We start from the raw sequence: 15,341 nt of genomic DNA, 5'->3' as shown, positions 1-15,341 counted from the left end.
TGAGGAATGACACGTCTGCCAAGGTCACACTAAATTGTGGGCCCAGAGGGAGCATACGTGTCACACTCCACCGAATTATATTATGATTGTGATTCTGACTCTCCCTTCACCATTGACCGAAGCCGCTTCAGTGTTCTTCCTTCCAAATTCCAATTTGGCTCCAATTTCAACTGAGGAGGAAGGGCAGTTTCCAAGTGTGACAAGGAAAAGGAATATTAGCCTCTTACTATATATACATATTCTTTTTTTCTTTTGGTACCCTACTATATATGTAAATTTATAGGTTCTTGTTATTACAATTAATTTATACAAACAAAGATAATGTCTATCACTGAGAAGAAGCGTTTCCAAAAGAATGTCGGTGAGTGGTTACAGTCCACCACCACCACCCCTGCCGCCGGCGGAGGCGGCTTGCAATTTGATGAGTTTTGCGAGGAATTGATATTGAAGATTTTGGTTCGTTTGGTTTCTTCGTCTCCCAACTCTTTGCAAGACCTTGCTACCTTCAAAATAACGTACCCATCATATACATCTCTCTCTCTCTCTCTCTCTCTCTCTCTCTCTCTCTTCTTTCCTCTTTCTTGTTATTTAAGTTGAGATTTTTAATCTTTTAATTAACTGAACTTTTTTCTTTATGTATAGCTAGATTAATTGGTTATTTATCTGATAATTATTAATGTTAATTCATGTTTCAGGAGTAAGAAGTTGAGGTTAGTGGCAGATGATAAATATATTCTTCGCCACATCTACCTCACTCGAGTATCGAGTTGGTGGTTCCCTGTTGAATATTCAGCCTTTCTCCATAATTGTTTCAGAGCTCACAATCTTCACGCTTATTATCTCCGAGGCTTGGTAGTCTCTCTCTCTCTCTTAAATTTATGTCTTTTTAGTTTGATCAAGAATTAATGGACCAAAAAAGAACCCAATTTGACAAGTCTTAATGATCACTTGAAGCCAAATAGAACTGAGGAATCGAGACAGACCCAATCATCAATTGGTCAGTCGAATATAGTAGGCTATATTTGATTCCAAGAAAAGACAAAAACAATTGAAATATTTTATAAGAAAAAAGAACGCTAACTGATCGCATAGTCATTGCATGCCAACAATTGAACGAATGATAATGTTCACATGAACATCGACCAGTAGGTGCCAGATGATCTTTCCACACCCCCATGTGAGAGTGCACAAGGGGTCTGCCACCAAACAACGTAAATTAATGATTGAACACTTTGTTCTTTTATTTTTTAGAGGAAAAAAAACTCTGTTGGTAGCGGGTGTCTGTGCCCCCAACACAAAGGGAAATGAAATGACCATCCCTGCCCCTTGAAGTGAAAAAGTTATTGGCCCTACCCTGGCATAGGGGCCACGCTGCCAAGCTTGCATTATCAAGTCATATTAATTGATCAATAATGTTTTAAGGAAATTGTTTCTGTCCGGAAGTGTGGCCTACATGAACACTTCCATGTGTTTACCTCTCTCCTCTTCAAAATGAGAGGGCATAGATGTTTTTTCAAATAGAGAGAAGAGAGATAGACTCATGAACAGGATGACAGAGTTCTTTTTTCCAATTTTTTATTCCAAACCTTTTTTTTTTATCTAAAATAAAGAATCGGAATTTTAATTTGTTACCTTCTCTGTTGAAATTTTAATTTGCTATTAACCTCATGATTTTTATTTCTAGATTAAATATTTTAACGCCAGAAATGTGGATCTGGGTCGTGAGCTACTAAAGAAAGCAGTGGACGGGGGTCACCCAGAAGCAACATATATACTAGGACTGATTCAATTCAACGATACCACAACAGAACTGGAAGGAATAGAACTCCTTAACAAAGTGGAAAGCATGCAATTTACTACTACTGACTTTACGATTGAATTGTGCAGCCAGAGAGTGAAGAATATCCTCCGAAATTTTTTTCTAAATACGGTTCTACACCGTAAGGCATCCCCTAATTGCCCGAACCTTAATTGCAGAAACAATGGAGATTTGGGAACTTTCAGAAACGGAGAATGGTCGTGGGACGACATAATTAAGAAGAAGAACAATTTTTGTTCTCAAGGTTGTAAGTGGGTTATTGAAACAAACAGATTTTGTGAAGTGTTTCCTCACATTTAATTTCAATTTCAGACCAATTTGATTGATATCTATCTAACTTATTTCTCATTAGTTTCGTATCCATCTTTAGTCTTTTTTTTTTTCTTTTTTTCTTTTTTAAATATTTAGTTTTTTCTTTTTAGTTTATTATTATTTTAATAAAATGATCACCCCGTGGCAAAAAGGGCAAAAATGTCGTTTGGCTTATCTTTTGGAAGTTGAAAAAATAAATCTAATACAGTAAACTGGACTATGAAATCTAAAAGAGAAATCAAAATCCTTAAATCTGAGAAAGCAACTTTGAAACCTTAAATACTCCTCATTTTTCTTTCATGAAATCATCTAAATGTGAGAATCTTAAATTTGACTATTGAAACCAAGTCTTGGTAGAATGAATCCAATGCACCCCATTGAATGGAACCTTATTATAATCACCATATGGTGTATGTGTGTGTGTGTGAGAGAGAGAGAGAGATTGTCAAACAATGCAAACATATCACTAGTAAGTTGCAACCAAAAAACAAAAGGAGTTTGTTGAAGAATGCACGCACACACACACACAGATAGTAAGAGAAGGTGAGACACAAGAAAGAGTGTGATAAGGGGAAACTAGTGTTAATGCTTGTGTTGTTATTTGTACAAGGAAGATTCTATAAATTAACAATTATGTTTTTAATTAGAATAGTGAGTGACACTATTCATGTCTTTAGTTATTTTTCTAGTGATCAATTATTTTTTCATTTTTTTGTTTAAATAAAAAGATTATCACACAGGTGGTAGGGGGTTTTTCTCACGTGCTTTCAAATTTTAACAATGTGAACTTGCATTGACACTCTCTTATATTTAAGGGAAGCTGTTTTCTATACGGGAGTGTAGGCCAGTAGTCCCATGTGTCTATCTCTCTCCTCCTTAAAACAAATGGGCAGATGTGACTTTTTACATGGAAAGGAGAGAGATAGACTCATGGGAGTGTTGGCGTGGGAGAGTTTCCCACACAAGCGGCATGGAAAACCATTGTACTATTATTTCATCCAATTTAAAATTTAAGAAATAATTAGACAAATGTGTCCACATATTATTTTTGGTTTAGTTCCTTGTAATAAAATCATAGAAACCAAGAAGAATTTTTTTTTTTTTTTTTTTTTGATGGAAACCAAGAAGATGCTGCTGCTGGTGAAGAGGCGTTCAACAATGCCAAGAACCAATTCTGGGAGAGAGATCAATGGCCTCCTCCTGTGCTTCCAGACACAAATATATCTAAATCGACATATAACAGGAGAAAATGAAAATTTTTCTCACGCTCTTGCCATTCAAACATAGAGCCTAATAATTGGTTTTAGCGACCTGGGTGCCTTGGAATTTACACTTTTACAGGGGGTAAGACGGTAAATTTAATGCACCAAAGCCGGTTTTGTGTCTAAGCGTTATCGCCACGCTTTACCAAGATACTAATAATTTAATGAAAAAAAAACAAAAAAAAACCTGTCACACTCCACATCTTGATAAACCCTACGTCTCTCTGTTGTGTATGCTCCAATCTCCCGCCTTGTAGTTACTTCTAAGTTCTGAGGGCGATAGTGGGGCTTCGAATCGAAGAGGAAGGGCTTTCCTGCCATAGAGGGCTTAGGGACCAGACCAGATCAGAGCGACAGAAATGGCGGAAGATGCAATTCTAGGGTTCCTGGAATCAAACAAGAACATATCAGATTCCGGCCAATTCGCTGCAGACGTCGGAATCGATCATAACGAAATTATCAATGTCATCAAGAGTCTCCACGGTTTCAGATTAGTTGATGCTCAGGTGCTTCTCAAAGCTTTATGAGTTCTCCACCTGCTTTTGAATCAAATGAGTAAAATATTTATCATTTTCATTGGCTGTGGTTGCTCCATTGTTTTCTCACTTCGCTAGAACCCTGCAAACTTTCATTGCGTGCAATAGAAACTCTACTTGTTTCGTCTGTGTGTGACTCTAAAATTCATTGCTTCTGTATCTCTAGCTTGGTTTTTGTTTCTGATCTGACATCGAATGGTCCTATTTTAATTTCTTAGTGTATCGGGTTAAAATAATAAATTCTTGGACAAATACTGTTTTGTGAGATTTTCAGGACATTAAGAAGGAGAAGTGGGTACTTACTGGTGAAGGAAAGTCATATACTGTGGCGGGCTCACCCGAAGTGCAGCTCTTCTTGGCCATACCGCCAGAGGGCATTTCTCGAGAAGAATTACAGGTTATGACTCCTCTCACTAAAACTAGCAAGTGCGGTAGATTTTGGCATGCTTCTGTCTTCAAAAAAGAAAATCGTTCTATACTTTATATCGGATTCCAGTAACAAAATTTTGGTTAATTGATATTTCTATTTTTATCAGTGTTGTGAATGAATTGTTTTCTGCGGATGCAGAAAATGGTTGATCCTTCAGTTTACAAAATCGGTTGTGCCCAGGCCATAAAGAATAAATGGGTGGAGATGGGGAAGCAGCTAGTTTCAAGAAAGGTGACACAACCTGGAACTTGTGGATTCTCATTTTCATTTTTTAACATTTGTGTGTACCTTACTTACTGGGTCTTGCTACTTCTTTATTTGACTGTTTTATATGTTCAAAACATTTAAAATTTGTCAATATCTTACATGAAGGGTTGTTTATAGAATAGCACTCTTCTATAATACTGTTTTGTTGTTTCTGTATCTTTTTGGGTATTGTCCCAAACCAAGTTTTGTTTTTATTTATGTATTTTACATAAAGGTAATAATATGATTGGACTTACTCATTAACTTGAAACTTTCAAGGGTACACTCAAAAAAAAAAAAAGAAAAGAAAAAAAAGAAGAGGCTTAATAACGAAAAAATTTGAATCAGAAAACATCTCATGGATAATGTAGATAGTAGGCTCTGTAGAATACACTTCCAAAATGTTTGGACTGCCCCAAATTTTTATGTAATTCTATAGTGTTTATTCTCCATTCATTTTCCCCCTGATCATCATACAGAACTGAACAATTTTAAGATCTCTAATTTCCTTGGCTCGAATAACTTTTATCCAAGGGCACCAAATATTGGATTGGGCAAATATAGCCAATGGATGTAATGACAAAATGTTGAGGGAGGATGGCAGGCATTTTGTTAAAGGTGAATGTGGGAAAGGCTTTAACCTTGCAAATTGGCATACTGGAATTATGTTCATCAATGGATTGAATTTGGTTTAAATTAGATAAATTGGTGAGAGTTGCTTCATATTGTGTTCTACTATTGTGAGTAGCTCCTCCTATAGAAGTTCTTGAGGCTTGAGGCAAGGGACCCCTCATTCCCTATGTCTTTTCATTGTTAGCTTCGAGACTGTTTTCTACCTTGGTTCAATGGTTGATTTTCTGCATTACATAAAAAAATTAAAATTATGACATCTTGGCTTTCTTGGAGAATCGCCAATGTATTCCTCTCTATTGTTCTCATCACGGTCTCAAGTATCTATAAGTATCTTAGGTATCGGTCGTATCATATTATATCTTTAGGGTACCGATACGATACTTAGTAATTAAAATAAATGTATCGTATTGTATTGGTTCATACGTCGTGATGCTGCTTGATACGGCTCGATACTAATTGATATGACTCGATACTAACCTTAAAACCTGCAGAAAAACAGAACCGCAGTAGAGAAGAAAACCGAGACTCTCTGAAACCTATCCAGTCAAACTTGTTTGTTTTCATTTGAGTTAGGGATTCCATTCTTGCATAAAAAGCAATTCTAACCCAGCAAATTTCATCTTGTTTCGATCAGTAAACCTCTACAAATATCAGATTGAAGTTTTTAACCTGTGCAAGTGAGGTAAGTTCGAAAACCTAACTTTTTTGCTCAAATCTTGCATTGTAACTCTTTTTTTTTGTGGAAGTATTAATAGGTTAAGGAAAGGAAAAACAACATGATTCATTGGATCAAGGATCGATTTGTGTTTTCCCCAAATCGAAAGCAGATCTAAATGGGAAAATGTTCTATTTTCTTGTTAAAAACAAGTGATAATGAGTTGGAAAAACTCTATGAGTTACAGAGATGAAATATCAATTGAATAAAACCTCATCCTTTATACATAATCAATTGAATATAATTGTCTCGTCATACTTTGTTCTCCTTTTTATAAATGATATGTTTTACATATTGCTTATTTATAGTGTTTTATGCTTTAAAAGTGTGTTTTACATGTATCCTTTTCATTTCCAGGTGTTTCTTGATCATTTCCATACATATCTTTAGTGTATCTTGCAACTCTCTGATATGATATGATACGTTTCTTAAAATCACGCTTTCTGATACGATATCCTCAATACTGATACTTAAATCCTTGGTTCTCATATCTATTACTTTATGTAGGTTCAAAATGTTGAGGATCGAGTCAAAGATTTGCTTCTGCAGATACAAGAAGGAGAGGTGTGTTTTTTCCCCCCTCACGAAGACCCCTGCTGTATATCAAATAGTTGGATCTTGACCAGTAAACGAATTATTTCAGTGCTCTATTATAAAGAAGTATAAGTAGAAGCACATTTCAAATTCATAAAAAATGTGTAATAAAGACAATCCCATAAATTAGACATTGAATTCCAATTCTGTGCTGATTTGGGAGGAGACAAGGCATTTCTATTTCCAGTGTTTAATGCCTTGACAAATTTATGGTTCTTCCTATACCTAGTATGGCCAGATATGTTTGTAAGGAATAGCATTGGTGTATATGACAAGGTTTCTGTGTAATTTATCAGCTTTCTTCTGACAACATCACTATCCCCGTGGTTTTGGTCACTTCATTTGGAGAGATGGTGTGGTATGTGCAGTTTGATGGGTGGATCATCCATGTGATTAGTCTTACACCTGCAAATGCTCTATGTATCATTGTCCATTGGAATCCTGTCCTAGTAATGTTAGTTGTTGACATTTGAGGTTTTTAATAATTTCCTAAACTGCCTAAGAAAGAGACTTTCTTTACCATATGGAGAGGTGCTGTTCGGCTGAAACATCCCACGTGAAAAGAGTATGAGGTGGAGCCCTTTTGGGCTGCTAACTGAATTACCTCCTGTAAGATTCATAGGTTGCCTGTACTCTTTTGCTAGATGATTTGAGTCATTTGACTACCATTCATAATTGACTTTATTTTATTTTTCTTATGATTGATAACTTCATTGTTACTCCAGGTTGTTGATCAAGAGGATATTGATGCTCTCAAAAGAAGGAAGCTTATTGCTCTGCAGTAATGATCACATTTTTTGCTTTTTTATATTACTACAATTAGTGCTTTGTGATATTATTACATCTGTTGTGATTTGACATATCTTATAGACACTTTGTGTGTAAGGTAAAATATGCATGAGATAGTTGCCTATGAAGCCATTTTCTTCTGCTTATTGAACTCATGCCAAAATCAGTGTAACTGGTAATTATGAGCCTAGGTAAAGGACACAGCGGTGGTATCTGTTCAATGCGGATAGGCGGTGTCCAACATGGCATTTGCTGTATTAATGACACAACCCAGAGTGGCGGTTTCTGAAACAAGCACTTTATGCCATAGTTGTCACGGCGTCTAGACAACCCAAGGCGTTGGAGAGGGTCCAAAATCAGGCAACACCAACAAGGTGCCTGGACACCTAGGCGACGCCTTTACAACTATGCTTTATGCTTCTGTCCTTATGAATCTCTTGTAATTGAATCCAGAGACATGCAATTTTGCTCCAAACCTTGCCCTAACCTCCTCCTTCTTTGTGTGTGTGTTTGTTTTTTTTTTTGGGGGGGGGGGGGGGGGCATGATAATGTGCTGTTTTTTTCTTGACTTTTTTGTTAATTGCCTTGATTAGAACTTGGAAGGGCTACTCGCTGCAAAGGGGTCCTAATTACGCTCCGAAAAGGAAGAAGGCTGTGACGGATTTGACTCGAGAACATCTACAGAGGTATTTTAGGTTACATAATTTGAACAAGCATACGGTATATTACATTATAGTGAACCAAGTGGGAAATGGAATTAATTCTTTCAGCATTCAGGGTGATAAATATGTATTACCAAGTAATGATTTCCTTATCATTTATTTTTGAGTTTTGACAGCCATGCTTCTTGTTCTTTTTGTCTGTGCGTGTGTCTATGCATTTCTGTGAGCCTATATCCTAGCCCTTTTATGGACCTAATGCTATCGACTCCTTTGGCTTTGATGATTAATGATACTTTAGAGTTATGATCTCCATGTAATGTAGTCTTAGATAGACAAGGGTCTACTAGGAGCCAGGTAATTCAGGATCTCACAAATCTGCTGGCCGATTGGGGCAGAATTAGGGTTAGGTTTAGGGTAAAAGGCTTGAATCTTATTTGAATAAATTAGGCAGGTTTTTAGGAGTCTAGTGATGTAGGATTGATAAGGTTTAAGTGAGGAATTGAAATTCAGAAAATTAGGGTTAAGGTTTCGGGGTTTGGGAAATAGAAAAAATAGGTGAAATTAGGGTTTAGGATTGGATTTCTGGAGAGGACTCTTGGTCGAGTGTTAATGACAGTGAGAGGGAGGTTCGGTTGTAATTTGGTGAGGTTTGAATGGCTGGATAAGTCTAGACAGGTTTTAAGGTTTTTGGGTTTTAATGGTGATGAAGGGGAACTATGGTTAAGCTGTTGGGATAGGCCAGAAGTTAGGGTCGAGTGCAGGGAGTGCTAAGAAGGAGCTATGGTTCAAATATGGTGGGATTCTGATGGAGGAATGAAGCTGTAAGTGGTTTAGGGTTTAAGGAATTCAAATAAAATAAAAGGGGGGATGTTAGGGTAATGCCTGAGCTCACTTTAGTTGCCAAGGCCTCATCCTGGTGTCGCCTTGGATTTTGACCTAGACAAGCCCCATTTTCATCCCCAACTTGGCACTCATGTATGGTTGCTTTTGTGTTGCATATTACTGCAGCTCGTCATGTCTTTAAAGAGGTTAAAAATAAGAAAACCAATGTTGCTAAACTCCTAAATCATGGTAATTACACAAATGAACACCTCCTTGATCGATTATTGCATGTTCTAATGAATGTTGGATGATTTTGATTGATTGGTGACTGCTCTCTCCTCCTTAGTTTATACTTTTATGTTACCACCAAGTAGATTAAATATTAACATAACTTTGTCAGGATACCAAAGACCAAATGGTATGAACATAACCTGAAAAGTCCTAGACTAAACCTGTTTTATGCACACCTTGACCAATAAGGCCTTGTCTTGGGCTCCTCCCCATTGCCCCTGGCCAGCGCCGTGGCTCACCTTGGTGCCTTGAAAACTATGATAGCAACCTGCACAGTTCCCCCCTTTTTTGTTTTCAGTAGCAGAACACAGAAGGATTATGGGCACTGGTCCGGATGGAATTTGGGAAGAGGACGAAAATCTTTTTTTTTTCTTTATTGATTTGGTCTTGGATATGCATAGTCTACTGCGATGTTTCTCTCTATATCTTGAAGCTATTAAGTTCTCCTTCCAATTTTACTGGCTTCCATCTCTAGTAAATGTATATTTGAATATTAAGTTCAGAAGAGGTTCTAAAAATCCATTTTGTTCATACATTAAATGACGGTCGGACCCATATGAAGCTTTATTAGCTAAAACCTGAAATCCAGCAAGGCCGAGTTAGAAAATGCGTTGTTCGTGAAGCTTGGTTGGGTTTAGCTTAAGGTTCCAGCGCCTTCGATCGGGTCTTGGTACCCCAACCTGATCCAGAGTGTGCCCAGTATGGATAGTAGCAACAAACTGAGTATGAGGGGACTACCTAGTGTTTTTAGGCAGGGCTGTTAATTGAAGAAAGGTAATTCAGTGATTTGGTTTAGTTACATTAGGGAATGGTTTGGTTTTCTTGGAGTACTTTTTTTTTTCTTTTTAAATTATGGTAGACAGTTCATGTGAATTTTTAGGCGGTTAGTACTTAGTGAATCTACATCAGGCACCTTATCCTCTATATCAACATTTCCAGTGGTTGAATGATGTTCTTCAGTTTTTGTATGATCTTGCACTCTCATACATCTATGTGAATTTGTACATGCACAATTTTCATACTTATGGAATAATGGATACATGTGTGCAGTGTTTATGTTTATCCCGCTTCATGGATCATTATATGCTTGCTTATTCATACTGGTGGAGGTGTGTGTTTCAGTATAGTTTTTAGTATCACATGGAATTTTTTGAAAGGGCGTGGATTGAGGTTGCTTCTGTGTTTTCATGTACCAATTATGGCATATTGTTATGCAGTTTACAGTTTGTTGTGCTGAAAATTTCTGTATGTTGTTTTTAGGGGTGATTGGAAGGAGTTAGAGTTTAAAGAGTATAACTTCAGTGCTAAAGGCCCACCCGCGGAAGGTGGCTATCTCAATCCTCTGCTGAAGGCATGGGTTTTGCTTACCTTTTTCCTTTTCTGCTTGCATGTGCAGTTTAGTAAGCATTAGGCAAGTTAGTTTCTTTTTGGTATGAAAGATCGGACTTTGCTGTTCAAATCACCTTTCTGTTAGGGAAAGTGCAAACTTGTAGAAACCAAGTATTGCTGGAATTCATGAAATTTTTATGTCTGCTTTTATGTAATTACTAAACCAGAATATGAGGATGAGGTTCTTTTAATAAACAGTAAACCGACATAATATGAGAGATCATATAAAGTTCCAGAGTCACTGGATTTATTTTTCTTGACATCCCTTAAATGCTGAATAGATAGCTTTTGTGATTATCCCATCAAAACATTAGATATTTACAACAAACAAATTCAGCCTTATCCCAACTTAATGGGGTTGGCTACATGGATCCAAACAAAGCAAAGTAGGTAAAATTGCGGTCTAATCAAACAAAGGAGAGAATGAAGAGAAAGGAAAAGAGGGATGAAAAAAAAGAGAGGAAAGAGGCACAATCCAGCAAGTCTGGAGAATCTCAGCTAAATGGTATCTGCTACATGGATCCTTGCCCTCCAATAGGTTCTATCCAAGGTCATACTTGGTACAAGACCTAGACTATGCATGTCCTTCCACACAACTTCTCCTATGGTCATTTTAGGCTTGCCCCTAGCTCTTTTAGCTCTTTCAATCGAAATCATTTCACTCCTTACTGGGGCGTCTATAGGCCTCCGTTGAACATGACTATACCTTCTCAAACGGCTCTCTCAGAGCTTGTCGTTGATCGGGGCAACTCCCAAGTCAGCTCAAATATCAAAACATTAGATATTTGAAGAACTTAAACCAATACTTAGTGAAAATGATGACACACACATGCATAAATGCCATTTCAAGGCCCCAAGAGGGACGCCTTGCTTGACAGCCCATGTTATTCTGCCACATGGGAGGCTGTTGTGGTGATGCTGACTATTGGGTAGATAGGGCGATGTCCGGATTGCGACATCAAATTCTGACCAAACCCAATATACCCTCCCATGTATGTCCACCCCGCTGGGTGTGCTGTGCATCCTTTGGCAGCTTGATAGTCCCAGATTTTTCAATGCTTTCTTTGTTTTGTTTTCTTTCAGCCACTTGGCTACCTAGGATTGGGCTGAAACTTAAGGGGACCTTGGGGTCTACCTATCCACAGATTTTGTGCCGCATCTAACATGCCACATGGCAGATAATCTTGTACCGACAAGATAAGCCTCCCTTGGTCTGAAAGGTGTTCCTAACAATGAGGATTTGTCAACTGCCCATGTCATTGTTGGAAAATACCTATGAGACCAGTTCCCTTGTCTCTGTCAGATGCATAATCCACCATGTATTGACCTCTCCATCCCCTCCCCGGTTATGCTAGCCATCAAAGTTTATTTTTTAAATTAGGAATGGCCAAAAATGGAAGTTTATTTTGACCACTTGCCTTGTGCTTTTTGACAGAAATGTACCATGAGGCATGAGTGTTCCCCACATGTTAGAGCTGGGTTCATGCTTTCTCTAATTTTAATTTAGTTAATCTATAATTTGTTTCCATAGACATTTGGCAGTGCTTCTAACCTGTCTCTCCATTTCAGGTTCGAAGGCAATTGCAAAATATCTTCCTTCAAATGGGGTAAAAAAAGAGATTGAACTGTACTGAATTTCATGATTTAAATGTAATCTTTCACGTTAATACATATATTGACAAGCTTGAATATCTGAAGTATTGGTTATCTACTGGTTGCAGTTTTGAGGAGATGCCCACAAATAATTTTGTTGAAAGCAGGTTAGTAAGAATTCCATATCTATAATTGTGTTATTTCTATGATTGTTGATGGGCACTTTCTGAGTAGATTGAAAAATCCCATTGCTCTAAGGTAGATTGGAACTGCGAGATAATGTATCTAAATTGTAGGAGTTAATAATTGACATGCAAAATTTTCATTAGTCATTACTAGTTTATAATCTAATCTTCTATTGTCTATTCTTAAGTTTATATTGGACCAAAAGGGTTATGCTTGTAGTCCATGTTCTTCTGAATGTTGTCCGTGATGATTTCTCTCCCCCCCCCCCCCCTCCCCATGGTGTACCACCTGATTGATTTGTTTCTACTCAAACTTGCAGCTTTTGGAATTTTGATGCACTCTTCCAGCCACAGCAACACCCTGCTCGTGATTCACATGATACCTTCTTTTTAAAAGGTCAATTTTCCTTGATATCTTACTTGGTAATTTAGTTATGTTCTGTCCAATCATTAGTCATCTGGCTCTTGTATTTTCAGTTCCTTCCACTACTAGGGAGCTGCCTGAAGCTTATGTTGAGAGGGTGAAGTGTGTTCATGAATCTGGTGGTTATGGATCCAGAGGGTATGTTGTTTCATAGTTTTGGCATACCATTACAAAATCAGTTTTTCCTGAAAGAAGCATTCTTTTCTATATAGATATGGATATGATTGGAAAAGAGAAGAAGCAAATAAAAACCTATTAAGAACCCATACAACTGCTGTTTCCTCGAGGATGCTTTACTTGCTTGCACAACAGGTAAATTGCCATAGATCTCTGCTATTTGTGCTTGTTTGACTATTACCAAAGGAAAGGGGGGTGGTGTTTTAAGTACTTGATTCTACTTTCTTTCCTGTACTTCTGGAACTAAAGTTCCCCCTCTACTTGATGTCATTTTGGTTGAATGTCAATCTGAAATATTTTCTTCCCCCTGTAACATTCTCCCCCAAGCCAAAAATTTATGCTTTCATAACCTCCACATTTTTCTGTAAACTGGTTATAGATGAGCCTTAGATGTTTGAACTCTTATGTTTTATCTTTTTCTGCGTGAATTTTATTGGACTATTTGTTATGCGCAGAAATCTTTCACCCCAAAAAAGTACTTCTCAATTGATCGTGTTTTCCGAAATGAAGCTGTAGATCGAACTCATCTTGCAGAGTTCCACCAGATTGAAGGTACATCTGACAAGCTCTGGGTCTTTAATGTTTCATCAGGCATTGATTGAAGCAACATATCTATGTGGCAAGTAATAAGTATTTATTATTTTTATGTTTTGGGATATGTTTATTCAGGTCTGGTATGTGATCGGGGCCTTACTCTTGGTGACCTGATTGGAGTGTTGCATGATTTCTTTTCTCGCCTGGGTAAATGTCTTGCAATTTTTGTCATTTCATTTCCCATCATGTCCTACAATTCACAATTAACCTTTTCTGAGGTTTATAGGACATAACCTGTGGTCTCTTGACATTTTGTGGATCTTGTTGGTAGGTCTATTTATGTATCAGAGATATGGAGTTATATAGGAGGCTATTTTGATAGCTGTGAAGTAATGCATTTAGGAAAACATTTAATTTGTAAGCTAAGAGTCAAATATAACATCCTTTGCCCTTCTCATGTGTTCAGGTATGTCAAAACTGCGTTTCAAACCTGCTTACAATCCATATACGGAGCCTAGCATGGAAATCTTCAGGTAAAGGAATCTTGTTTTGATGCATGTGGCACCTGTGGTGTATGCCTCGATGGCTCGATGTAATTAGCAACCTTACATATATTTTCCCCCCCTATTTGGTCAGTTATCATGAAGGCTTTAAGAAATGGGTGGAAATTGGGAATTCTGGCATGTTTAGGCCGGAAATGTTGCTGCCAATGGGGCTACCAGAAGATGTTAGGGTAATTGCGTGGGGTCTTTCTCTTGAAAGGTAATGTTGGCTTTTAATTTTGAGGAAGTTGAATGGGATAGGTTTTACCAGAATATTTGATAAATTAGACTGAGCTAGAAAACCACTACTTCATTTATGTTCGTGAAAGTGGGATGGAAAAGTTTGACCTTCATATTCTTTTTATGGCAGGCCTACCATGATACTGTATGGAATCGATAACATCCGAGATCTCTTTGGACACAAGGTACAAACTTAATTTACAGCTCCATGCAAGTTGTAGACAGAACAAAAGATCATGTTTTTTTTTAAAAAAATCTAATTTCTTGTGCAGGTGGATCTTAATCTCATCAAGAGAAATCCAATTTGTCGCATTGGAATTGATTAGTGAGGACCTTATATGAGCATATTCATCGTTCTTTTCGGGCTTGAGAAACAAAATTCAGGTAAAATCTGGGGATCCATTTAATGATGACATACTTGGGGACTTCCATCACATTGTGCATTTTTTATGTTACCACCCTTGGTTTTTTTTCCCTTGGGAGGGGAGAGAGAGAGAGAGAGAGAATAAGAAAAGAAAATACAAAATATCCTATCTGCAAAGCTTTACTATTAATTTGCTATTAATTTGCTGTTTCATTTGTGTTCTGTGGATCTTTCAGATTAGTGGTAGATGCTCTTTTTACAGTAGGTGTGCAAGGAATATACATGGGGATGCATGTGAATTTTGTTTTGTTTTGTTTTGGGGGAGTAATTGAACGAGGTTCTGAGGTTCTGAAATTTGACATGTGATTAATCTAGACCATATATTCTGGCCAATGGTAGGAATAGAAGCATCATCAATACACATGGCACAAAGAGGGTGGGCCACATAAAAGGGTCTTCTTAGGTTGGTTGCTTTTCTTAGGTTGGTTGCTTAGAGTACATTTTGCCTAAAATTAAAAGTGTTTTAGGAAAAGGGGAGAGTTTTCTGTGCTTGGCAAAGGAGAGATGATGGGCGGCGATTTGAATGGATGGGTGTCAGAATTGTAGGAAATAAAAATTCGGTGTTTTGGCCCCTTCGTCAATAGGGGTCAACTTTGGCGCTCCCGGCCACTTTGGTCTGCGGGATAGAAATTTTTTGTCTTTATAAAATAGATTGAGCACAAAAGAGAATAACTAATATGCTGCAACTTCCAATGCTTTTGTTTCATAGAAGGGAAAACTAA

General features: G+C 37.5%; 1 protein-coding gene across 2 annotated transcripts; it reads left to right on the top strand.

Moving 5' to 3' along the window:
• Window positions 1-3,655: 3,655 nt before the first annotated feature.
• On the top strand, window positions 3,656-14,624 carry LOC122654609 (phenylalanine--tRNA ligase alpha subunit, cytoplasmic). Of its 2 annotated transcripts, XM_043848775.1 has the most exons (18): window positions 3,656-3,899; window positions 4,204-4,326; window positions 4,498-4,590; window positions 6,461-6,517; window positions 7,273-7,328; window positions 7,930-8,022; window positions 10,372-10,462; window positions 12,070-12,107; window positions 12,222-12,260; window positions 12,599-12,675; window positions 12,756-12,840; window positions 12,915-13,014; window positions 13,335-13,431; window positions 13,549-13,620; window positions 13,880-13,946; window positions 14,050-14,175; window positions 14,326-14,380; window positions 14,468-14,624. In XM_043848775.1, exons 1-18 carry the CDS (start codon window positions 3,753-3,755, stop codon window positions 14,519-14,521), a joined length of 1,470 nt encoding a protein of 489 aa, XP_043704710.1. In that variant the 5' UTR covers window positions 3,656-3,752; the 3' UTR covers window positions 14,522-14,624. The 2 variants fall into 2 exon arrangements, 1 of the variants encoding a protein (XP_043704710.1); XR_006331938.1 differs by lacking the exons at window positions 14,326-14,380; window positions 14,468-14,624 and adding an exon at window positions 13,700-13,797 and having other exon boundaries at window positions 14,050-14,111.
• Window positions 14,625-15,341: the final 717 nt, after the last annotated feature.

The sequence above is a fragment of the Telopea speciosissima genome, chromosome 3, assembly GCF_018873765.1.
Source record: "Telopea speciosissima isolate NSW1024214 ecotype Mountain lineage chromosome 3, Tspe_v1, whole genome shotgun sequence".
NCBI lineage: Eukaryota > Viridiplantae > Streptophyta > Magnoliopsida > Proteales > Proteaceae > Telopea > Telopea speciosissima.
The sequence above is the reverse complement of the archived record's forward strand: the minus strand, read 5'-3'. Positions and strand labels throughout refer to the sequence as shown.